The sequence below is a fragment of the Protomyctophum bolini genome (assembly GCF_963924005.1).
Source record: "Protomyctophum bolini genome assembly, chromosome: 18".
NCBI classification, from domain to species: Eukaryota; Metazoa; Chordata; class Actinopteri; order Myctophiformes; family Myctophidae; genus Protomyctophum; species Protomyctophum bolini.
The window spans coordinates 26,370,447-26,392,144 of record NC_137879.1 but is presented as its reverse complement, the minus strand read 5'-3'; the positions used below and the strand labels follow the sequence as shown (position 1 = coordinate 26,392,144).

Here is a 21,698-nt window from a genome sequence, read left to right as displayed (position 1 = left end):
GGTCGTTGTACTTTCTTTCTTTTCTTTTGGACATTTATTTCTCTCTTGTGTTCTCGCTCCATTTGGTTTTGTTTATAGTCATGTTTTCCTGATTGTTTAGTTGCTGTAGCTCTGTGTTCAGTTTGTTCTGGCCTTCAGTGTTTTAGATTTAGTCCACTGGGTTGTGGGTCGCAGACACATTTTTATGGGTCCCTTTATTTTTTGTTTCCTTTTCGTTTTTTATTTATTATTATTATTATTATTATTATTATTTCAAAACCGTTTAAAAATTAAATTCAATGCTTTTTTCAGTAATTTAATGAAAAAAATCAAAGACAAATCTAATAAATTCCATAAATTAGAATACAAATGCTTAAGAAGTAGTGAAAATCGCCGAACTACAAGCTCACAACTCAACGCAAACCGACACATTATGAGCTTATAGATCTACTATTTTGGGGAAAGAATTACTTTGTGTGTTGAGCTTTTGAATCCGGTTTTGTGTTATGTTTGAAACTTAGTTTATGCACTTTTAACACTTTTAACACTTATTTTTATTGATGCAGCAATGAATAAACATATGTGTACATTTTGTTGTATCCGATGTAAATATCCCCCCTCCCCCCCAATCAAGTTCAGAACAAGACAAATAAAACAAAGACAGACAGTACAAGACAGTAAAAGTAATTAGTAAACTAGTATTGAAAGTATTAATGAACATAGTAAGAAGAAAATAATAATAAAAATAATAATAATTAAAAAAATAAAGGTAAAACAGCATTTTCCATCAGGGTATGGTATCTAGGTTACATACATTGTATCCATCATTCAGTTTAGATAGTAAATTGCTCTAAATACAACTGTCTACTTACTGAGGGCCTCTAACCAGAGGTCGCCCAATGTCAGACTTGGTGTGAGGTATCAGATTGTACAAGAGAATATGGGTTTAAGTGAAAGGTATACTTTCCACAAACTCTATGAAAGGGGTCCAAGTCATAATGTATCTATCTTTAGAACCACTACGGTTGTACCTTAGTTTCTCTAGGGGAATCATGGAGAGAACCTCTTTGACCCACTGTTTGAACGAGGGAGGTTTCCCCGACTTCCATTGTCGAAGTATCAATCTACGAGCCAAAAGCGTTGTGAATGCCACAGCGTTTGCCTGAAGACCCGTTCCTCGATTTGAGACACCCCAAAAACAGCAATCACCGGGCAGGGATCCACCGTTCCACCACACACATAAGACACCGCCTTGAAAAATGTCTCCCAAAACCTGACTAATGATTGGCATGACCAAAACATATGACCCAGCGTGGCAGGCTTGTGCTGGCATCTCGGACAGCCAGCATCAAAACCAGGGTAAATCTTGGCTAGTTTTTCATTGGAGTAGTGGAGCCTATATGTACAACCTTGAATTGGATGAGGCCGTGTCTTATACACAAGGAGGTGGTGTGAATTCTTCTTAGACATGAGTTAAGCCAAGACTCGTCCGATAACGTGACGTCCAGATCTGTTTCCTAAGCAAATTTAGTGTTATCAAATGAAAGGGGTTTGATATTTTGTAGTACTTCATACATTTTTGATGGCGGTGGTGGATAGAGTGGCCGGATGATCCGGCCACTCTATCCACCGCCGCCCCAGTCATAACATGGATCCAGAAGGAAAAGTCCAAGGCAAGCCTGGTGACAGGTGGTGGACCGGGAGGAAACTGATCAGAAACCTGGTCTCGTACTTTGTAACGTGTACTATGAATAGTCTGCCATGGTTGGAGGTGACAAAGAAAGCAGGAAGACCATCCTTCTGTATGAAATAATGATACAGTCCTCCTTGCTTGGTAGTACAGGTATACAGGTGGCCTGGCTGTACCTTACAACAGTGGGTCTCAAAGTGGGGTACGGCTGGGGTTCCTTAAGGGGTTACACTTGTTCCCCAGCCAAATTAGTTAATATATAGTATGATACTATATTAACTAATTTGGCTGATTGCGATACTATTAGTATCGATATTGCGATACTATTAGTATCGCAATCAGTTAAATTATAATATAACCCTATCTTATCTTACTATGACTATTAAAAAATAGTGGATCTACAAGCTCATAGAATAATTTCGAAAAACCAAATTCCAAATATATAATCAAGTTGGGGGTCCTTGATATGAAAACCACTGGCAGCACACACAATTTAATGTCAATATAGACAGAGCTTCTAATTATGATGTTTTGCACTTTATTGCATTTGTACTAATAGTAGGCTACACTTTTTGGGGACGTTGACTGCATTTGTACTAGAGTTTGTGGTGTGCACTGGTGTAGTCAGTGTGCTTGCCTGCTGTGCGCGCGCGTGCGTGCGTTTATGGGGTGCCGCGCTAGTGTTACCTGTGGTAAGCCATGGTTTCTTTCTGCTCACTGCTAAAGCCCGCCTACTGTATCCGGTACTTTGTCACACAGGCCTATGGGCTACGCACACACCGTTTCCGTATCCGCTCTAGACCCAGACCGGATTAGCAACCTGCATCCCACCCAGTCTTGCAGGTGAGACAGAGTATAGAGTGACCCGCCTCCGCCTCAACAAACACACCCCGGCCTGCACTTCAAATGCTGCTGCAGATGACAGTCAGTCAGTCACCAAACTAAGACGGGACACTGGAGGCGAATGCGAGGGTATACTCTGGTGGACGAGGCATTCAAACGTAAGTAGCCTATTCTATTTAAATATCAATAAATTCAATACACATATAGGCTACAATGTGTAGTGCATGAATTTATTGAGATTTAGAATCGTCTATTAAAATGCTTAGAGATGGACAGAGTCTGTGCAGCTACAATAGTGCGCTGACAGAATTAGCTATAGGCCTACTTCACAGAATATGAATTTACTTCTGCAAATGTTTTACGGTTTCTTTTTTGTCTAATTGTCTGGTGATGAAGAAGATGGTTTTCTGATGGAACATAGCCTTGTTGTTATTTTGTCTTTGATGATTTAATATTTAGAGTGCTGATCGGATTGTTGAAGTTTATTGGAGATGGTTTCTTGGTTTGGTTTCTATTCTATTCTGTCTGGGTATATTTTGAAGGCAAAGCGCGCGGGAGGCCAGATTTAATTGGTTCTTGGAATGGATGGACCCCCAATAACTGAGTCTCAGAGATGGAACTTTAAGGAACATTATGGCTACCATTTGGTTCCATATATTTTACACAATAGTATAGGCTATACTGTCTGGGTTGATAACTGCTGCGCATTTTATAGGCGCGTTCGGAAATGGCGCACATGTGCAATGCAAACTGCGAGTGCGTCCATAGTGCGGTATTTCCGAACGCGTCCTAAATAAATAGAAATCTGCTGTACATCACGTGCAGTAGCCCGCTGCCTATAGGCTAGGCTATATCTGAACTTTTAATGGAGTTTGTTTGATTGATTGATTGATTACTTATCACTATCATACAGAAATGTAAACGGATCGAGTCAACACTTGATCTAAAAGGATAACACAAGGAAAAAGTAATTTTGCGGTGAATTGTTTCCTTTCGGGTCCTATATCGTATTCAATGAGTCAGGACGCATGTGCTCATTTAATTAATCAGTCTATCATTAATTGAAAGAAATCGGCTCATGCACCGCAGCTGACAGACAGACAGTAGCCTAGGCTATAGCCTATACGAGAGAATATGCTGCTCTTTCATTTCCAGTTTATAATCGATGTGGTAGCATATACTCTCAGGTGAGCAGACACAGTTGGATGCAACGCATGGTGCGTATGTTGGCGGAGAATTTGGGATTCTTGCATATTTCATTTGCTGCGGTTTGCCTTCACACTGTCATCCGCAGCAATTGGAAACGCAGAAGGGGGGACCTTTATCAATGTGTTCCATTCATAAACTAGCCTACACAGTGAAATCTATGGTTATGAAATTATACTCTTAACGTGCATGTGTCGTCCCGTCTGGGACTGGACCCCCCTCTCTCTCTCGCTCTCTCACTATACTATAGCACGCAGCCACACACTGTTCTTTTGGGCATGGAGGCACAGCGCTGAGCGCGCGGCACTGATATAACAGACTTTAATCTTGAAATCTTGAGACAGCAGCGCAAAATGTTTACACACCGTGACAGCACTCCATGTTTACGGCACGCACAGACATACAGAATATTCTGTAGGGCTGTAGGCTATACTACTAATTACACTGCACTGCAGTGTTTGTGTTTTCTTAAGCAATTGATTAATGTACATTGTAGGCTAGTCCTCATTTCGACCAGGGCTCCAGTCGCCTCATTCGACCACGTCTATCCACGGTCTATCTTTGCGCTGCGTAAAATATGCCTTCTCCGTCTCCAACTGTGTTCAGCTCCTCACCCGCCACATTCTCTCTGGTGTGAATGTGACCTGAGGTCACATTCATACCAGAGAGCTTTGCTGCGATTAAAACGAATCCTGCTGCGCATTTTCAGAAAGTGCACTTCGTTTGGCAGGCGTGAAGGCTCATTCGAATCTTAATGCGTATCAGAGAACCGCATTATACTCCGAGCAAAAACGGGGGTTTCGCTTCGCTTCCAATCGCACTTGATTACGATTCGGTGCAGGTGTGAATGCAATCCGCAGTAAATAAAGGAAATGAAGCAAACAATGTGGCGGATGAGGAGCTGAACACAGTTGGAGACGGAGAAGGCATATTTTACGCAGCGCAAAGATGTCCCGTTACCGTGGATACTAGACGTGGTCGAATGAGGAGACTGAAGCCCTGATCGAAATGAGGACGAGTACATTAATCAATTGCTTAAGAAAACACATAAAAACACTGCAGTGTATTATAGCCTACAGAATAATTTTATTCTGTCTGTCTGTGCCGTAAACATGGAGTGCTGTCACTGTGTGGGGACTGGAGAGCAGGGACTTTCATCTCGATAAACTTGTAAACATTTTGCGCTGCTGACAGTCTGTTATATCAGTGTGCTCAGCGCTGTGCCTCCATGCCCAAAAGTGCGTGGCGTGGCTGCATGTGTATAGTGAGAGAGCGAGAGAGCTGAGGGGGGGGGGGGGCAAGAATCCCAAAATCTCCGCCCATACGCATGAGTCTGCCCATACGCATGAGTCTACCGAAGTATTAGGTGAGAATGTGACCTGAGTCATGCAACTTGTCCTGTCTGCATTGTTTTGGCATTTGTTTTGCAATCTTTTTTTTGCCATGAGGCATGCAGGTTCACATGTCACATTTTAATCCAAGATTCCTCTCCTCTCCCCTCCCCTCCCCTCCCCTCCCCTCCTCTCCTCTCCTCTCCCCAGTTGTGTAGACTGACAGCACTACAGAATGTCGGGTGCTCTGATGAAAGGCATCATCATCATCTATATGATGATTGACATAAAAGGTAATCTCTTGTTTTTATCTCTCACACACACACACACACACACACACACACACACACACACACACACACACACAGAGGTTGAATTTATTGGGGATTCATGTCCCCTCTGGTCATTATTTTTCATGGTGGTGGAGGAGATATTCAGTCAGTCAGACTGAATTAAGAGAGTGCCCCTCAATTCACATAGGTGTGATTTATAGATATATCAACAGCTAATGTTACACAAGGTATTCCCAGATTGAAAGGTTTAACAACAAACAAGTGTTCTATTTCTAAATGGGCTAAGCCTAAACTATTTTCTTTGATGTAACTTTTTATGTTTCTTATGTTTACTTTTAATAGGAGATGAATCATGGGTTAATCCCTGGAAACTCACCTGTGACGTTAAAGGAACCCGCAAAGCTGAAGTTGGATCGAGTCTTATAATGAACTGTTCTTACACTCACAAAGCTTCTAATGCTGTGTTCGTACCAAAGTTTGTCTCATGGTATAAGTGTGAACATATAGGTAATTGCCATGCATGGGAGATGATCTACGACTCCATCGATGTGAATGTCGGTCCGGAGTTCAAAGGTCGATTGTCCCCCTTGGAGCTAAATGTGACCATGTGGAACGCCAGCATCATCATTAAAGACCTCAGAGTGTCAGACACAGGGTCATTTCAATTTAAAACTTCAGGTCTACGGAATGGAAACCAATACATATACCAATACCAATTTGAAAATAAACAGCACATCAAAGTTACAGGTAAGAAATATTGTTAATATATTTAACTCTGAAGATTGTACAAATTTAACCTGTAACCATTTGGAACATGACTGTTGCGATTCTGGACCCCTGGTTAAAAAACACTGTTGCATTTGTGATTGCTGTCTCACTACACTAGGCCTTGCACAGCCCATAATAAGAGGACCAACTGTAGTGAAGGTAGGAGCTAACCTGACGCTGACCTGTGAGGCTCCGAGCTCCCCTCCCTCTACCGTGACATGGACCAAAATTGGATCTGAAATCCCCCTGGAGACCGGAACAGAGAGGGCCAAACTGTTCATTCCAAATGCAACAAGAGACCATTCTGGACGCTACCGCTGCACAGCAAATCATATTGCCAAGATGCTGAGCGCGTTTGTTAACATCAGTGTGATGTGTAAGGCGATACCGTTTTCTTTCTCGTTATTAAAAGCCTATTAAAGTTAAATATTGTTAATTATATATTTAATGCTGAAGAATGCACAAATGTAACCAACTTGACCCATTTGGGACTGGTAGGATTCTGGACCCTTGGTCAAAAATCACTTGTTTAGATAAAATAAAATAAATGGTTGAATCTGTGTTTGCTGTCTAGCCCCGCCCCTGACCACAGGAGTAACGAAGATCGAAGAAGGTGACACGCTGACGCTGACCTGTGAGGCTCAGAGCTCCCCGCCTCCCTCCATGGTAACATGGACCAAAGTTGGATCTCAAATCCAACTGGTAAATGGAACAGAGATGGCCAAACTGGTCATTCCGAATGCGACAAGAGACCATTCTGGACGCTACCGCTGTTCAGCACAACATGTCCAAACCACCCAGACCATCAGTTCCTTTGCGGATGTCACAGTCTTAAAGAAACGTTCAGGTAAGTACTGATCTGCTTTGTTTGAGATAACTGTGACTAATTTCTTCATTAAGAATGTGTATTTTAGTCGCTGACCAACAAATGTGCCCTCATCCGTTTAGGTCCAATTCTAGAAGAACTCTTCATCTCCTTGAACTCCTTGATGTTGATTGGTATCCTGATTGGTGTCCTGGCTTGTATCTACTGTTTGGCAAAGACATTTCACGGGTTCGTTGTTATGTCTTTTCATGTTTGTTTCTCTTCATGTTTGCAAGAAGTGCAGATTTTATTTCCGAATTATTTTCTTAAGCAATTGATTAATGTACATTGTAGGCTAGTCCTCATTTCGACCAGGGCTCCAGTCGCCTCATTCGACCACGTCTATCCACGGTCTATCTTTGCGCTGCGTAAAATATGCCTTCTCCGTCTCCAACTGTTTTCATTTAGCATAATCTTTTTTTTCCCCTTTCTCATCTAGACGCACCTGCAGAAACCACCAGGTTCTAGTCGGGAATGAGAGACCTTGCGTGCAGATGGTAATCACTCAGCAGGTATTTTTTTCTTCTGAATTCTCTTTACTATGCTGAACACTTACTTGGGTTATCTTTATGACTGACTTGTTCATATCAATTTCACATTGTTTTCAGACTGGAGGAAGACTAGGCGTAGATGGAGTTCGACCTGAGGACACCCAGCCAATGGCTCTGGAGGCATTTGGTGAGAGAGGTCGAGAGGGTGCGGTTCCAGATCCTGCAACCACTCCTGTCTGAGGAGGATTGCACATGCAAAGCCCAGCAGTTGACTACCGTCAAATCTATGAAGGACACTATTGCTAAATCACAAAATGGTTTTATCACTAATAGAACTGACACTATACTTTGATCCACATTCTGCACCTTTTGTCTCTTCAATGAATCCTCCCCAGTTCACAGAGGTGCAACACACACCAGTCAGTCCTTCAGTCCTTCAGAGCACTTATAGCTGCCGATAACAATTTCCAAATAAGGGCACCATTAGGACAGTTAGAGAAAGCAGGGTAGAAATGCAGGATGGCAGAGTTTGAAGGTGATGTACAGCTCTAATGACGAATGTGTGTTGAAAAACTGGAGATAAAACAGCTAATGATAAAAGAAGGAATTCATGCATTTACACAAATTTAAGTAACGTATAATGAATGAGTTAGAAGCCTGGCTTGACTTGACCATGACTAACTGAACTGCATTGTTTACAGGTTGTAAAAACAAGATGTTACTCTTAAAAGAGATAATCTAAGAAGCTGTGCTATTACTGTAAATGGTGATGAACCTGAGTCTTACAGGTTCTGGAATCAGTTATTTAATGCATGAGTTCAATGTTTGGGTGGAAATTATTCATTTCATTAGGATGATTGTGATATAAAATGTGCTGTTTTTAAATATAATCTGAAATGTTTTTATTGTTGATGGATTTTGGTGCCATGATCATTTTAACAATCGTTTTATTTGTGCTGGATCAGTAATCTGGATTTGTTTGATTTTAAACATATTGCAGGACAATAGGGATGATTATCTCTTAAAGATGGTGGCAGATATTATCACTAATTATGTTTTTTTAGTTACATTTTAATTTGATTCTTCTGTTCTGCTCAATACCCAAAAGTAAGTTAGTTAGTTACTTACTTACTTTTTCATTCTGGTTTTTGAACTGGTCACAGATGCTATGATTGTGACAAATTACCTTATCAGTGCATTGACAACAAAGTGGATCTATGTAAGAAACGGACTGTAGTGAGGGGGAGAAAAGGCCGTTTCAGGATAATTTTGTTATTTTCAAAGAGTAAACACCTTTAAACTTGTTTGATCTAAATTATAACAATCTGACTATCTGAGATATGATATAATGTCACACTCAAAGTTATAATTTCCATTCCATATTTACTGTATTCCATTACAAACCACTCTGCTGAGTTTAAAACTTTGATTCAGTGTACCTACCATGAATCTCTACAAAGTTATCCTGAAACATCTATTATAGCACTGGTTAAAACAGTTACTCTGGGAATGGCCTTCTACTTTGACAGATAGACTATTGTATCTATTTGTATTATGTCTGTTATTTGTATAGCTCATTTTGATTGACTCAGGAGTACTCTCTGCTAAATTACCTGCAATAAAAAGATAGATAAAATTATACTTGTGACTTGTGTAGCTCATTTCAATGATACAAATTATTGTTACACAGAAAATACTATAGGTTGCTGATTAGCTTTAGCCCTAAATCAACATCATTGACTAGAAAAAGCGTATAACTTATTTAATAAAAGTACTACAATTGCAAATGGGTGCATGATATGAAACCCAATAGTTTGTTTTCCAGGTCAAATTAAAAGCATGGCATGCTGCATAGTGCTGTACACACAGCTACAGCCAATCAGATTAATAATTGGTATGTTACATTTAAGTGATTGACTCTGAGGCCCACCTATTAATGGCAGAGGATACTTTATGTTTACAGTGTTTTGTCAATGCAATCCTTCTTCGCACACCCCAACAACCCCAACTACAGAAGAGAAACAAGTTTATCATGGTATGTCCACAAAGTAACAGTTTTTGTATTGACTTGTGCCTCCGTTTGAAATGTACCCATTCGGCATACTGTGAAATTAACATTTCAATCAATCAATCAATCAATCAATCAATGGTAGGAGAGAACCAGGGAGAGAATCAATGGCACAGTCATACATTATGTGAAGGGAGAGAGGACCAAATCTTTGTTAAACACCCAACACAGTCTAGAATAGATCATGATAACGAACATGGATGGAAATCAAACCAACTGGTTCAGGATTTGATGGAACAACAGTGACCTCAGCATGGGGCATAGCAGATTGCAGGCAAGTGATAGGATTGACTTGGACTGGCTATAATTACATGTGTATATTCCATTAAATTAGTGTTGCTTTTATGTATTCCACATTTAACGTTGGAGACAGCTAGTGCCCGAAGTGAATGTCTAACCCTGAAAACCCAGGATTAAAGACTATTAATGAAATCCAAGTTGAAATCGTAAATTGTTGTGAAAGTTTGTTGTGCAGTTGCAACTCAAGCCAGTTTTAGTTTAAGGGGTTAAGAGAGAAATCACCTGTGCAAAACGGTGTAGTTAGGCATGCATGGCAACCACTTTTGTTTGTGTGTAACGTCAGACCAGAGCTCTATATAACATGGACAGAATATCTATGACTCTGTTTGAGAGTTAATTGATAGAGAAAGATGGACATTGAGGTTATATGCTAGATGGAGAGACAGAAGGAAAGACACAGAGACAACCATTAGAAGACAGACACTGATATTATAACCTTCAGGGTGGAAATAGTGCTAGACGGAGAGACAGGAGAAGACAGACGTTGAGACTATATCCTACAGGGTGGAGATATAGACTGAGACAGCAGGGAAGACGGACGTTTAGACTTTATAGCCTAGGGTGGAGATAGTGCTAGAGAGAGACGGCAGGAAAGAGACAGATGTTGAGACTATAGGCTATATGGTTACAGGGTGGAGATACTAGTGCTACAGACATCCCCATTCAATTGACACAGCACAGAGTCTTATCTGTATAAAACATAAATATCCCTTGAACACTTGAGTTCAATTATATGCCACCATGACCATTGTACGTGTCCTATTGTACTTGTGTGTAATAACCAGCCTTGGCCTTGAAGGCAACACACAATCTCAAGACTGTCCCCAACCTAACACAATTTTGAGTGCTGACAACCTTGTAAAAATGATGTTTTCACATGAACCCAAAGTGAAATGTAACCCACCGCGAGAAATTGCAAATGCCAATTACACTCCATTAAAGCATGTGTATGACCATGGAGATGTCGTCACATACTCATGTAAGACACATTTCACACTCAATGGAACAAGTTCATTAAAATGTGAAGATGATGCGACATTCCACCCAGATCCTCCAACATGTATAATGGTCAGTTGCCTAGGGCCTCTTCCGGACAGAAATGTGGCTGTTAGCGGCTCGGATAAACCACCAAATAGTAACAATCCCCATTATAAATATGGGGAAGTTCTGCAGTTGAGTTGCAATAATGATTCATTCGTTATAATCGGCCCATCTGAGGTGAAATGTGAAATGAATAGTGAGTGGTCTCCTCCACTTCCAATATGCAAGGACCCCAATACCATAACCTGTCCCCAACCTACAGCACCAATGAACATGACTTTAAGTGATAATTACGTTGGAAATACAACATTCCCCTACAATTCTGAAATTAAGTTTGACTGTATTACAGGCTATGTTATGAAGGGAGGCAGCGGAATAAGTAACTGTACATCAGATGGCACATGGACAATTGTGACGTTGATCTGCAAGAGGAAAGAATGCGGTTCCCTTGGACATCTGATAAGTGGAACAATAGATTATATCAGCGGCACTCTGTTTGGTGACAAGGCTGTATTATCCTGCCATCTTGGTTACAATTTGGTGGGCACTAATGAAACTACGTGTGGAGTCGATGGCTGGACGAACAGACTTCCGGTATGTGAAGAGGTAAACTGTACCCCTCCAGCTATTGTCCCAAATGCCAATAAACATCCAGTAAAAGACGTTTATAATTTCGGAGATGTTGTGACATATAGATGTAAAAAAGATTTCATAATCAGTGGTATGAGTTCATTAACATGTCACAGTGATGGAAAATTCCACCCTGCTCCTCCGTCATGCATACTCACCGCTGTGCCAGATGTACCAGACCCTGATGATGAAGAAACTCCATGGTGCCACTCATGGTGGCTTATCTCTTTGCGTACATCGTCTTCCTTGTTTATTGCTTCTCTCATTGCTGTTTTTGCCTACAAGTACACTATGAAGAAGAATTGGCCATTTACAATTCGCATCGCAAGAGCCTTTGGGAGAAAAATTGAGAGAGAGTTATAGATCTGGCACAAAGGTTATTTACCCTACGAACGGATCATTGTAACATGAGGTTCTGAACCAAGATGGAAGCATATCTTGTAATGTACGCAACTACGCACCCACTGCACATGGATCACATGGAAACTAACATGCAAGTGAAACTATAGTAGAAGCACAACTTGCACAACTGTCGAAGCCAATCTTAGCCAATGGAATCGTCACATGACTAGAGATAATGTGCATGCTCAGTATGCATGCTCAGTTTCATGCCGACCGCTCCAACGGTGCCAGAGATTAGCTGCTCAAAGACAGACAGACTGACAGACGGACACACGGACTGACACACAGACGGACAGATGGTGAAAACATCTCTGCCTGGCCGTGACAATGACTACCATCCTCTGCTTGTGCTGCTAGCGTTGATTGGCTGGAAGCTGTTTATATTAATATATTAATCTGCTTCACGCACAGCTGTTTTGCTATTGCGCATTTATTTATTTATATAAGATTTGTTTTTGTCTTTCCTATGTGAAGATGGACAGTAATGAGGGAGAGAGAGGCACGCAAAGGTCGTCAGGAACGGGAACTGCAGCCAAGTCTATGGACTTTTTATTTTGTCTAATTCATGCTCCCTCAAAAATCCCTCAAGATATTGCTGGAACTTGTCCTTGAATGCAAAAGACCCAACCTCACGTGTACTTGTGCTGCAAACCCTTGCAGAATTGATGGTTGGAATTGATTGTTGCGAACGTAGTGAGCACTTACTATGAGACCTAGCAGATCCTGTCTGTCTGTCTGTGTGTGTGTGTGTGTGTGTGTCTGTGTGTCACGCTGTTACCCAAATATGGAGTGTGTTGCATCAATCACAAACAAATCACTCAGCTCCATATATGGGCACAAAAGGGGCCTGGTCAAAAACTTAACTTAAAAAAAAATTAACTTATGTACGAGCTGCGTTCGCTTCCCCCGTTTGCGCGTCTTACTTGTCTGATATACTCTGTAGTATTCAAAGTCCATTAATGAATCCCCCCCTCTTGTTGAGCGGTGCTAACAGCTCCAACGTGTGTGCATTATTATTCCACCCCTGTGACGTAATATGGGTCAATACATCATCGTCGTGATAAAAGACACCGCTCACTTCACACGAGTGTGTGTGGTGTCATCCAGCTGGTCTCAGACCTGTAACTTGGACTTTTTCTTTGTTCTTCCTAATGGACCTATACTTGCCGATAATACCAGTGTATGTGGATTAAGCAATATTAAGAAAGAGGGTGTTGAAGTACTCAAGTATATTTTGAACACTGGACATTTACTTGCAACAGAGTATTTCTACTTTTACTTAAAAATATAGATATTACTCACATGTTTTACCTGGGTTTCTTTTTTTTCATCAAGGAAGAGCATGTCAAACACACAGAGACTAACCCCTAATCGGCTCTCCGTGTGGCTGACCTGCTTGTCCTTGGTGTGGTTGACAGTGCTGTCTGTTCCCATTCCAGTTCCTGCCATTAAAACTCTATGCTCGGAGGACACAAAGTAACAAAAGTTAAAACAATGATCAAGACAGACTAACCTACTGTAGGGTCAAAGGTTTCCCCGTGAGCAATTCTGGAAAGTTTCCACTAGATGGCAGCAAAAGCATGTTTACTCTTCCTCCAGTTTTCTGTCAACTAGTGGATAGAATGGACAATGGGTACAGTTCAAATGAAAGTACAAGTCAATACAAAATCTGCTACGAGTATAAAACCAGAAAAAGCACTAATACTTGTTTACATATGGGTCCTCCAATTTCAATTCACCAGAACATTTAAAGACATAGCCAACACATTTTGTAGGCTAATATACACTTTTATGCAAAAAAATTAATGAAAAGAAAAATCATCATATAGGCCTAGGAGTATAGGATTCACATTTCAACGGCTGTTGGTTCCACATTTTTGTAGCATATAGGAGTGAAATTAATTTAACCCCTAGCCAAATCTGGGTTGAATGTGGTTTGTGGAACTTCCTCATGGTGTTGTGATCATGGACTTGGTTGACATTAAGGAAGTATTTTGAGTAATAATTGGGGCATGGGGCATGCATTAAGGAAGTATTTTGAGTAATAACTGGGGCATGGGGCATGCATTAAGGAAGTATTTTGAGTAATAACTGGGTTACTGGACCACGGGGCATGCATTTCCGGTTGGAACTAATAGAGCGGTGCCCATGTTGTGATGTCAGAACAGGCCAGATGATGATTCATATAATTATGGAGATATAGGGGCGATCAGGTCCAGAGCCCGGGCAGAACCTTTTCTGTTGGTTCTGGTCCTGGACAACCGGAAATGCATGTCCTATGCCCCAGTTATTATACGTATGTCCCCTGTGTCCCTTTTATGCCCATATATGGAGTTCTTTGTCAAGCATGCCCCAAATTAGGCTTTTGTGCTGGTTCTGGACAACCGGAAATGCACCCGTTCCACCCATCTGTCTGTCCCTCGTGCCCAGGGAGATTTCTGTATGTGTCTCTGTGTCCCTTCATTCCTATATATGGAGTTCTGTGTCAGGCATGCCCAAATATGGAGTGTTGTGATGTCGGAACAGGCCAGTTTATGGAGTTCTGTGTCAGGCATGCTCAAATATTGAGTGTTGTGATGTCAGAACAGTCCAGCTCCATATATGGAGCGATTTCCCACCTGGTTTGTGGACGGAGTATAAAGACGATCGTCCTCGTCCATCACCACGGTGAGCTGAGCTGTTGACAACACCTCCTCATCTATTGTGGGGTCCACAAACAGAATGGAGTCATCAAACATACAGAAGGAGTGTGTGGTATCTGGTTTCTACCATACACTCTAGTTCTATTATACGAAATACTGTTAAAACTGGGAGAGCACTCAATGAAGTTTGTGAGACACGGGAGTCAGAAGATGAGATGTTCCCATGTTTATTTCAGAGAACAGCACAGCACAGGTTTAAGGCTCACGCCAGCCAGCAAAGTGGCCGACGTCTCCACACAGGGCAGACGCCCGAACTGACAAAGTGGTCGTATTCTACTTAGCCTTTTAAGCGTTTACATGAGTGTAGGGTGTACTGGCAACACAAAATGCATACACTTTAACTTTAACAAACTCCTTTGTCATACTCATTCACACAGGAAGAGGCTCCAGGAGTGTAAAAACCATCACTCTCCTGTCCTCCTCCACTCCAGGCCTTGGAGACAACTGGCTTGCATAAGCCAGCCAGCTAGTCAGACCTGGCTGAATAAACAAGATCACCCAAGAACATGAAATATAGAATTATTGGTTCCCAGATATTACATATCCCCTCACGGAAACAACATATAAAAAATACATTTTAGCTTAAAAACCACAGTAAAAATCTCCTTTACACCTCGATAACTCAGCTGTCTGTAATTCAAATCATCTTTCTGACAAATACCTAATCCTAAATAAATAATAATGGTCAAATGAAAATAGTACAATAACTGACATTTAACAAGACGTTGCCGCTTTCAGTAAATTTAGGACGTGCCAACGTTTTAAAAGAAAACTCTGCTCCACTAAGGTAGAACATAATAATGACAATAATAAGAAGATAAAATTACATTAACAGGCCAGAATGTAAGCAATATTAACTAATACTCTCAAATAGAAATACCTCATTGATTCATAATTAGGCTACTTATGACTCAACTTGTCTAATTATAAGACAAAACATACAATCAACATGAGGCCTTTTCAGAGTACAGCACAGGTTTAATTAAGACTCACGCCAGCCAGCAAAGTGGCCGAAGTCCTTTGATCAACCAGTCTGTTCCGTCAACAAACTCCTTTGTCATACTCATTCGCACAGGAAGAGGCTCCAGGAGTGTAAACAAACCATCACCCTCCTGTCCTCCTCACTCCAGGCCTTGGGGACAACTGGCTTGCACTGGCTTGAATAAACAAGATCACCCAAGAACATGACATTTAGAATTATTGGTTCCCAGATATTACAGGTGCTGACAGGATGTCTGTGAATTCGCAGACCGCTTCTTTTCTCAAAATTCACAGTGGGCATACACGTCTCTGTGTTGAAGGTGACCTCTGGAAGCTGTGTGTTCTTCAGGGCAGCCAGCAGGGCAATGATGGAAGCATCCAGCAAGTAACCGTCATAATCAAGGCACATGATGTCACAGTATACAACCCAGCAGAGCTGCTGTGGAGATGGAACCTATATTCAGTGTTGTCGTTCTAAATTCTACCAGTTCCCTTCCATCCGGCCGACAGTTTCTTTAAGAAAACCTTGGTGGTATTCCATTGGCTCAGCGGTTTTGTAGCCAGCTGCCATTATGTTCCGATTAAATAACCATGTGGGTTTGATGAGCGTGCACATGAATTATTTCATATATTGTGAATTCTTTATCTCACAAATATGCCCTAAACTTTTATTGGAATCTATGTATACAATAATACATAATGCTTCTTTGACCCACTAATGTGCTAAGAGAGGGCACTATTAGTCTCAGTGACAACGTTTGCAGAGCTCAGAGCACTGAATTTGTCTTTTGATTTTAAGGGTGTTTTATTTGATTCAATTCTAAGAAGGAAAAGTAAAGAAATGTTTTATTATTTTCCACAAATGCAAATTCAGTGATTCTAAACCATTATTTTATCCCTTTCCCTTATGACATAAATTTGGCATAATAGCACAATCATCATAGACTGGCATCCAAGTGTACTCTGGTAACATAGACTACAGTACATTTAAGTACTTTAAATTCTGGGAATATCTGTGTGACGTCAGTACTGGAGGGGGACGGGACGTGAGGTAGTGATTTCAATATACTATGAGACTAGATCAGTCCTGGGTCATGAATGTTTGTCCAGTCAAATCGCAATTAGTGCTCTGCGAGGTGGGACAGAAAAAGATCAACTTTATTGGAGGAATATTGTGTTACAGATTGGGTCCCAACTTTATACTGCATGCATGCAAACTTTGGGCTCCACTCAACTATGAGTGCTGCTGTTCAAAAGAGGTTGGAGTAAAATCTCAGACCTTCAACTGAATCATCTCGACAGAGATGCCCCATCTTCTCAGCCAGCAACAACCGCTCTTTAGAAAGAAGAACGGAGAGGCCCAGAAGCTTTGCAAACTCCTCTGCCGTTAGTGAACCTTTTTCTGACACCTTGTCCCGTGCTGAGGCTATCATTTCCTCTTCACTGTGAGATTGCAGCTGAACCACCATCACGCCACTGTCAAAGACGCGCAGCCTCAGTGGGAGCGTCACTGACTCAAACATCCGGCACGCGTTAACCAAATCTTCTGGAGACAGAAGTTCCATTCCTCTGGCCCGGTTGACAAGACAGTACACCTCAGTCAGAGCCATCATCCCACCACACTCCTCCAGAGGGGCCTGTAGCATATCTCCCAGTTGTTTGGCCAGCTGCATATGGTACTGTGTTCCAGATCCGTGCGTTTCTCTGGTTACGGGGTTGGTAATGCCCATGCTCAGCAGGTAGGACTTAAACCGGATTGTCTCATCCTCAGTGATGTCGCCATGCTTGTCTTTAATCTTATTGGCTATGGACCTGGACAGCTCCACCATCTCTTTGGCCTTGACCATTAACTTACTGAGGTCCTCAAAGGCCTCTGAGATGTTTTTGTCAGTTTCCTTCCTCTTCTCGTCTAGCTTCCGCTCAATGCCGACAATCCCCACAGCACGTGTCCTTCCTGCCTGGGATTCGTTTGCTGTGGGGATCGGCTGTGTATCTGGTGTATGCTCCCATCTCTTCAGAGTCATCTCCTCGGTCAGCCTCCTGTAGAACTCAATGTGCCCATGTTCTTTGAAGGACAGCTTGATGTAGGAGAACTTGCTGTGCTGGTAAGGACCTGGCTCCTTGTTAGCAGGTGCCGAATGGAGGTGGATGACTATTTTTGCACTCGTTCCTATTCTTGGTCCTTGTTCCTCAAAGAACTTGATTTGTGACAGTGGTATCGCTATGCAGCATTCATGATTCTTAATGTCCCTCCATATCAATCGGTGAGTGCTCATCAGAGCAATTCCGATATCCAGCTTGGCCTTATCATCCCCGTCATATAGTTTGACACCACGTTGCTGGATAACTAATGTTTCATTCATTTCAAGGAGGCCATCCGTCCATGTAAATCTGTCCATTTTCAATATTTCAATAATATGTTCATCGCCCACTTACTCTAATCTGTTCATACTGTCGTTTTGCCCTCTGATAGCTTCCTGCCGTTTAGCTGGCAAAACCTACAGTGGAGTGACATCATGGTCATTTGGAATGACATCATACATAAGCAGAAGCAAATATGGTCATTATCTCAGGCCAAAGGAGTGATGATGGTCCACAGCTAATCTCACAAACACTACACCGATCAATGCCACATGTCTTGTGCACACTGCCAGTAGGCCAAGGAAATCATTCACCACAGAATATATTTCACTTTTTATTAATGATTTTTTCATATTTTTGCACTGATCAGTCCTGCCCAACTGGAACTGTGTGTGGAACTAAGGCTTTTTGCTTCCTTTATGATGAATACCTGTTCTGTTCTTTGACTATATAGAAGTGTCTATTTCACTATTTGTACGTCTCTAAATGTTTTGATGAATTGAACATGGTGGACCCTCTTGTAAACAAGTGTAATGCTTAATTGGGTCGTCCACTCACAGTTAACGGTCTTTGTATTGAGTTTGTGCTTGAAATGTACTGTAATACTGCAAACTGTTAATACATATTTCAATCAATCAATCAGCCATTGTCAAAACAAAATTGCCTGCCGGCGACAGTGATGTGTGATATTAGTCTGGTTTATTAGCCAGGCTAGTTACTATATATGGACCACCAGAGCTGGACGGCTCATACAAGATTTGTGTTGTTAAAATATTTAAAACATTCAAAATATTTTACTTCCCAATGTTCTTTTGTTGTTGAAAATAGCAGTTCTACAAGCTCACAACGCGAGCTTGTAGACCTGTTATGTTAAAAATAAAAAGTGGAAACCTTTTTTGGTGGGGGGGGGGGTTGTTATCATAGACCTGAGTCACCTGACCGATCGCTTGTTTCTCTTGCGAAATCTGGCAACACTGCTATACTATCCAGGCTAATACTATGCTAACCGGCTGCACTTCTTGGTTGGTGGCGGTCATAGAGTATACTCTAAGGTGGCGGTGCACTTTTGTTTTGGAAAGGCAAAAGGTCATATAATTTCTCCACGTGTACGCCGGTGTCGTGGCTGTATTAAGGACAGATCTACAAGCCAACAAGGCGTCGCGATATGCCTACAAGCAGACAAGCTTGTTGTATAGACTCTAGTCTAGAGAGACACCGTCGTACTGTTGCTGCAAGCTCTCCAGAGCATTTCATCATCAGCGGGCCAGCGGCTTACAGCGGAGGGAGGGGTTTGCAAATCCTGTCAAAGATGATGGACCCAATCATGGACACGAAGGACTGAATAGAAGACACTACACAAAGTACAGCACACTGAGACTACAATCCCAGGACAATAAGTACAGTAGGAATATTATATTTCATTGCTTTAAAAGGATTTCGCACATAGCAAGATGGGGCTTGTTTTGAAAAATGAAAAACAACTTTTCTTTTCTGATAAAGGCATTGGGTTTAGAGATTTTACCAGGACACTCTGTTAATGTTGCATTTCATCCACATTTTGTCCGTGTTAATAAATGAAGAAGAGATAATAATTAAGACCCATTCAGTTTAATGTTATTGAAGAAGCTGATATGTTAATCCAACCATCTCTCCTCATACTGTAGTTTGTAGTTGTACAGTGTGGGACAACTAGATGACCATGCTGTTGCGCCGGCTGTCAATGTGCTCTCATCACCACCTGCTGAGCTTCAGGGCTCACCAAGGATGCTACCAGTCTATCAAACCACTGAAACAAGGCAAGTTCTTAGTTAGATCCGTGTGTGCATAGTACATAATTTTGCATACATTGAGCTTTGGTGTGTGCATAGACTGGTTGTGTACTGTTGGGCAGCTGCCTGACATACATTTGTATGAGATTGCATCCACTGTATGAAGTTTACACACACACACACACACACACACACACACACACACACACACACACACACACACACACACAGACACACACACATACATTAAAGGGTAACGTGATATGATTTTGTTAGAATAAGTGTTAAATATAGCTAGCTGCTATATATTCTCATACTACTCATTGCTATAGTTTAGCAATCAGGAGTGAGATAATTCAGATAAACAAGTGAAATTGGAAGTGTTGACACAAAACATTAGTAAACTAAATTGGAACTGGAACACATTTTAATGAACATGGGTTCTCTCTCCTGATTGACTTGAACATGGCAACCCACCTGAAAATGTATTTTGGAGAGATGGTTACTGAACAAACACTATATATAGTAATGATTACTTTTAGAATATAGTTTAACAAATACAGTTTTGCTCTAACCAAAAATATACCATACCCTACCTTTTTTAAGTGTGCCAAAGTGCAGAACAGGGCAAATATCAATATATTATATCAATATTGTGATTGCCATTCCCCACTTAGTTATAGACATTATCAATAATGTCATTGTGTAAATGATTTATGAAATCCCCAATAGTAGTTCTATCCATAACGGCTATCAGCATATAGTGCATAACAGTTAAAGGCTAAAAGCACTATCATTGTTTCTCAACCAAAGTGTTGTGACAGTGCACAGGCAACAATGGATTCTGCCTGATGGTCAAAGCTAAATCATTTGGGTCAAACCAGTTGAGAAGTACTGCGTATTGTTTCCTCAAAATTGACAAAAGTTTACACTTTTGTCTTGTCTTTGACAAAAGCTGATACTTTTGTCTTGTACATAGATCCTGTGACTACATGGGTCTAACATTGAGTGAGTTAATTACTTGAATTTGTATTTAATATTTTTACCTTATCGTGTCAACAATGTCAATATTGTCTGGTGATGCTGGACCGATCCATTCCAGACCGACACCTGATAACCAGCACTTGTAATCAGACAAGGCTAGCATTGACTGAGTCCTTATCATTTAACCACATGAACCCTATTCTGAGCATTCATGACAGGAGAACATTCTGACGATCTACAAGCTCAAAATGGGCCATGTTGAGCTTGTGGAATGGCTATATTTGGCAAAGAGATTTGATGTAGAGGGGGAAAAATGTGAGGACCAAGTACAGACCCCTGGGGGATCCCAGTCAATGAAGTATAGGGTTTAGTTAAGACGTCCTCCAGTTGTGAGTCTATATATGCTATCAGTGCTAACTGCCAAAGCAAGATGAAACCACCACACTCTGTCACTGCCTCACATGCGCTTCAGTGCTCCAGAGAGATGTGTGTTGTCAGCAGTGCCTTTTTGCCGCTGGCTGTGCTGATGTGGCACTTTACAGCCAGTGATTTTCTGTTTCCCCGGTTACACACGGGTGTATGGAGACCGGAGAGGAGAGCAGCTGCACTGATTGTACCAATCATGTAATCAATGAATCAGAAAGGCCGAAAAACATGCGTGTTTTGTTTGCACAAGCTGAGAATTGAGATGCCCTGTGTGTGCATCGATAGTTTGCTAAAGTTCTGCCTCAGAGAGAATGCAGTGCATGTATTTATGGGGCGTAACCTTATCAAGTTAAAAAAAAGAAAGAAAAGGAAAACAAAGTTACGTAACACAACAATGTTAGAGCAAAGTACACCTCCCCATGCACACATTTACATAAGAATACAACATTTATAAACCACATCCATCCATATTCACACAATACAACATTTATACCCCTTCAGGAAAAATAGGAAAGGTCTTAGAAATCTGAGCATAGTGAAATATAGTGTCACTTTGGCTTAGCTTCAA

The 21,698-nt window shown here is 41.3% G+C and overlaps 1 protein-coding gene across 1 annotated transcript; it reads right to left on the bottom strand.

Annotated features, from left to right (window-relative positions):
• Window positions 1–16,840: 16,840 nt before the first annotated feature.
• Window positions 16,841–17,989, bottom strand: LOC308332985 (vacuolar protein-sorting-associated protein 36-like; the record flags this gene model as incomplete). The annotated part of the gene is made up of 1 exon (XM_080789140.1): window positions 16,841–17,989. One exon carries the CDS (start codon window positions 17,987–17,989, stop codon window positions 16,841–16,843), a length of 1,149 nt encoding a protein of 382 aa, XP_080645266.1.
• Between the last annotated feature and the right edge of the window lie 3,709 nt (window positions 17,990–21,698).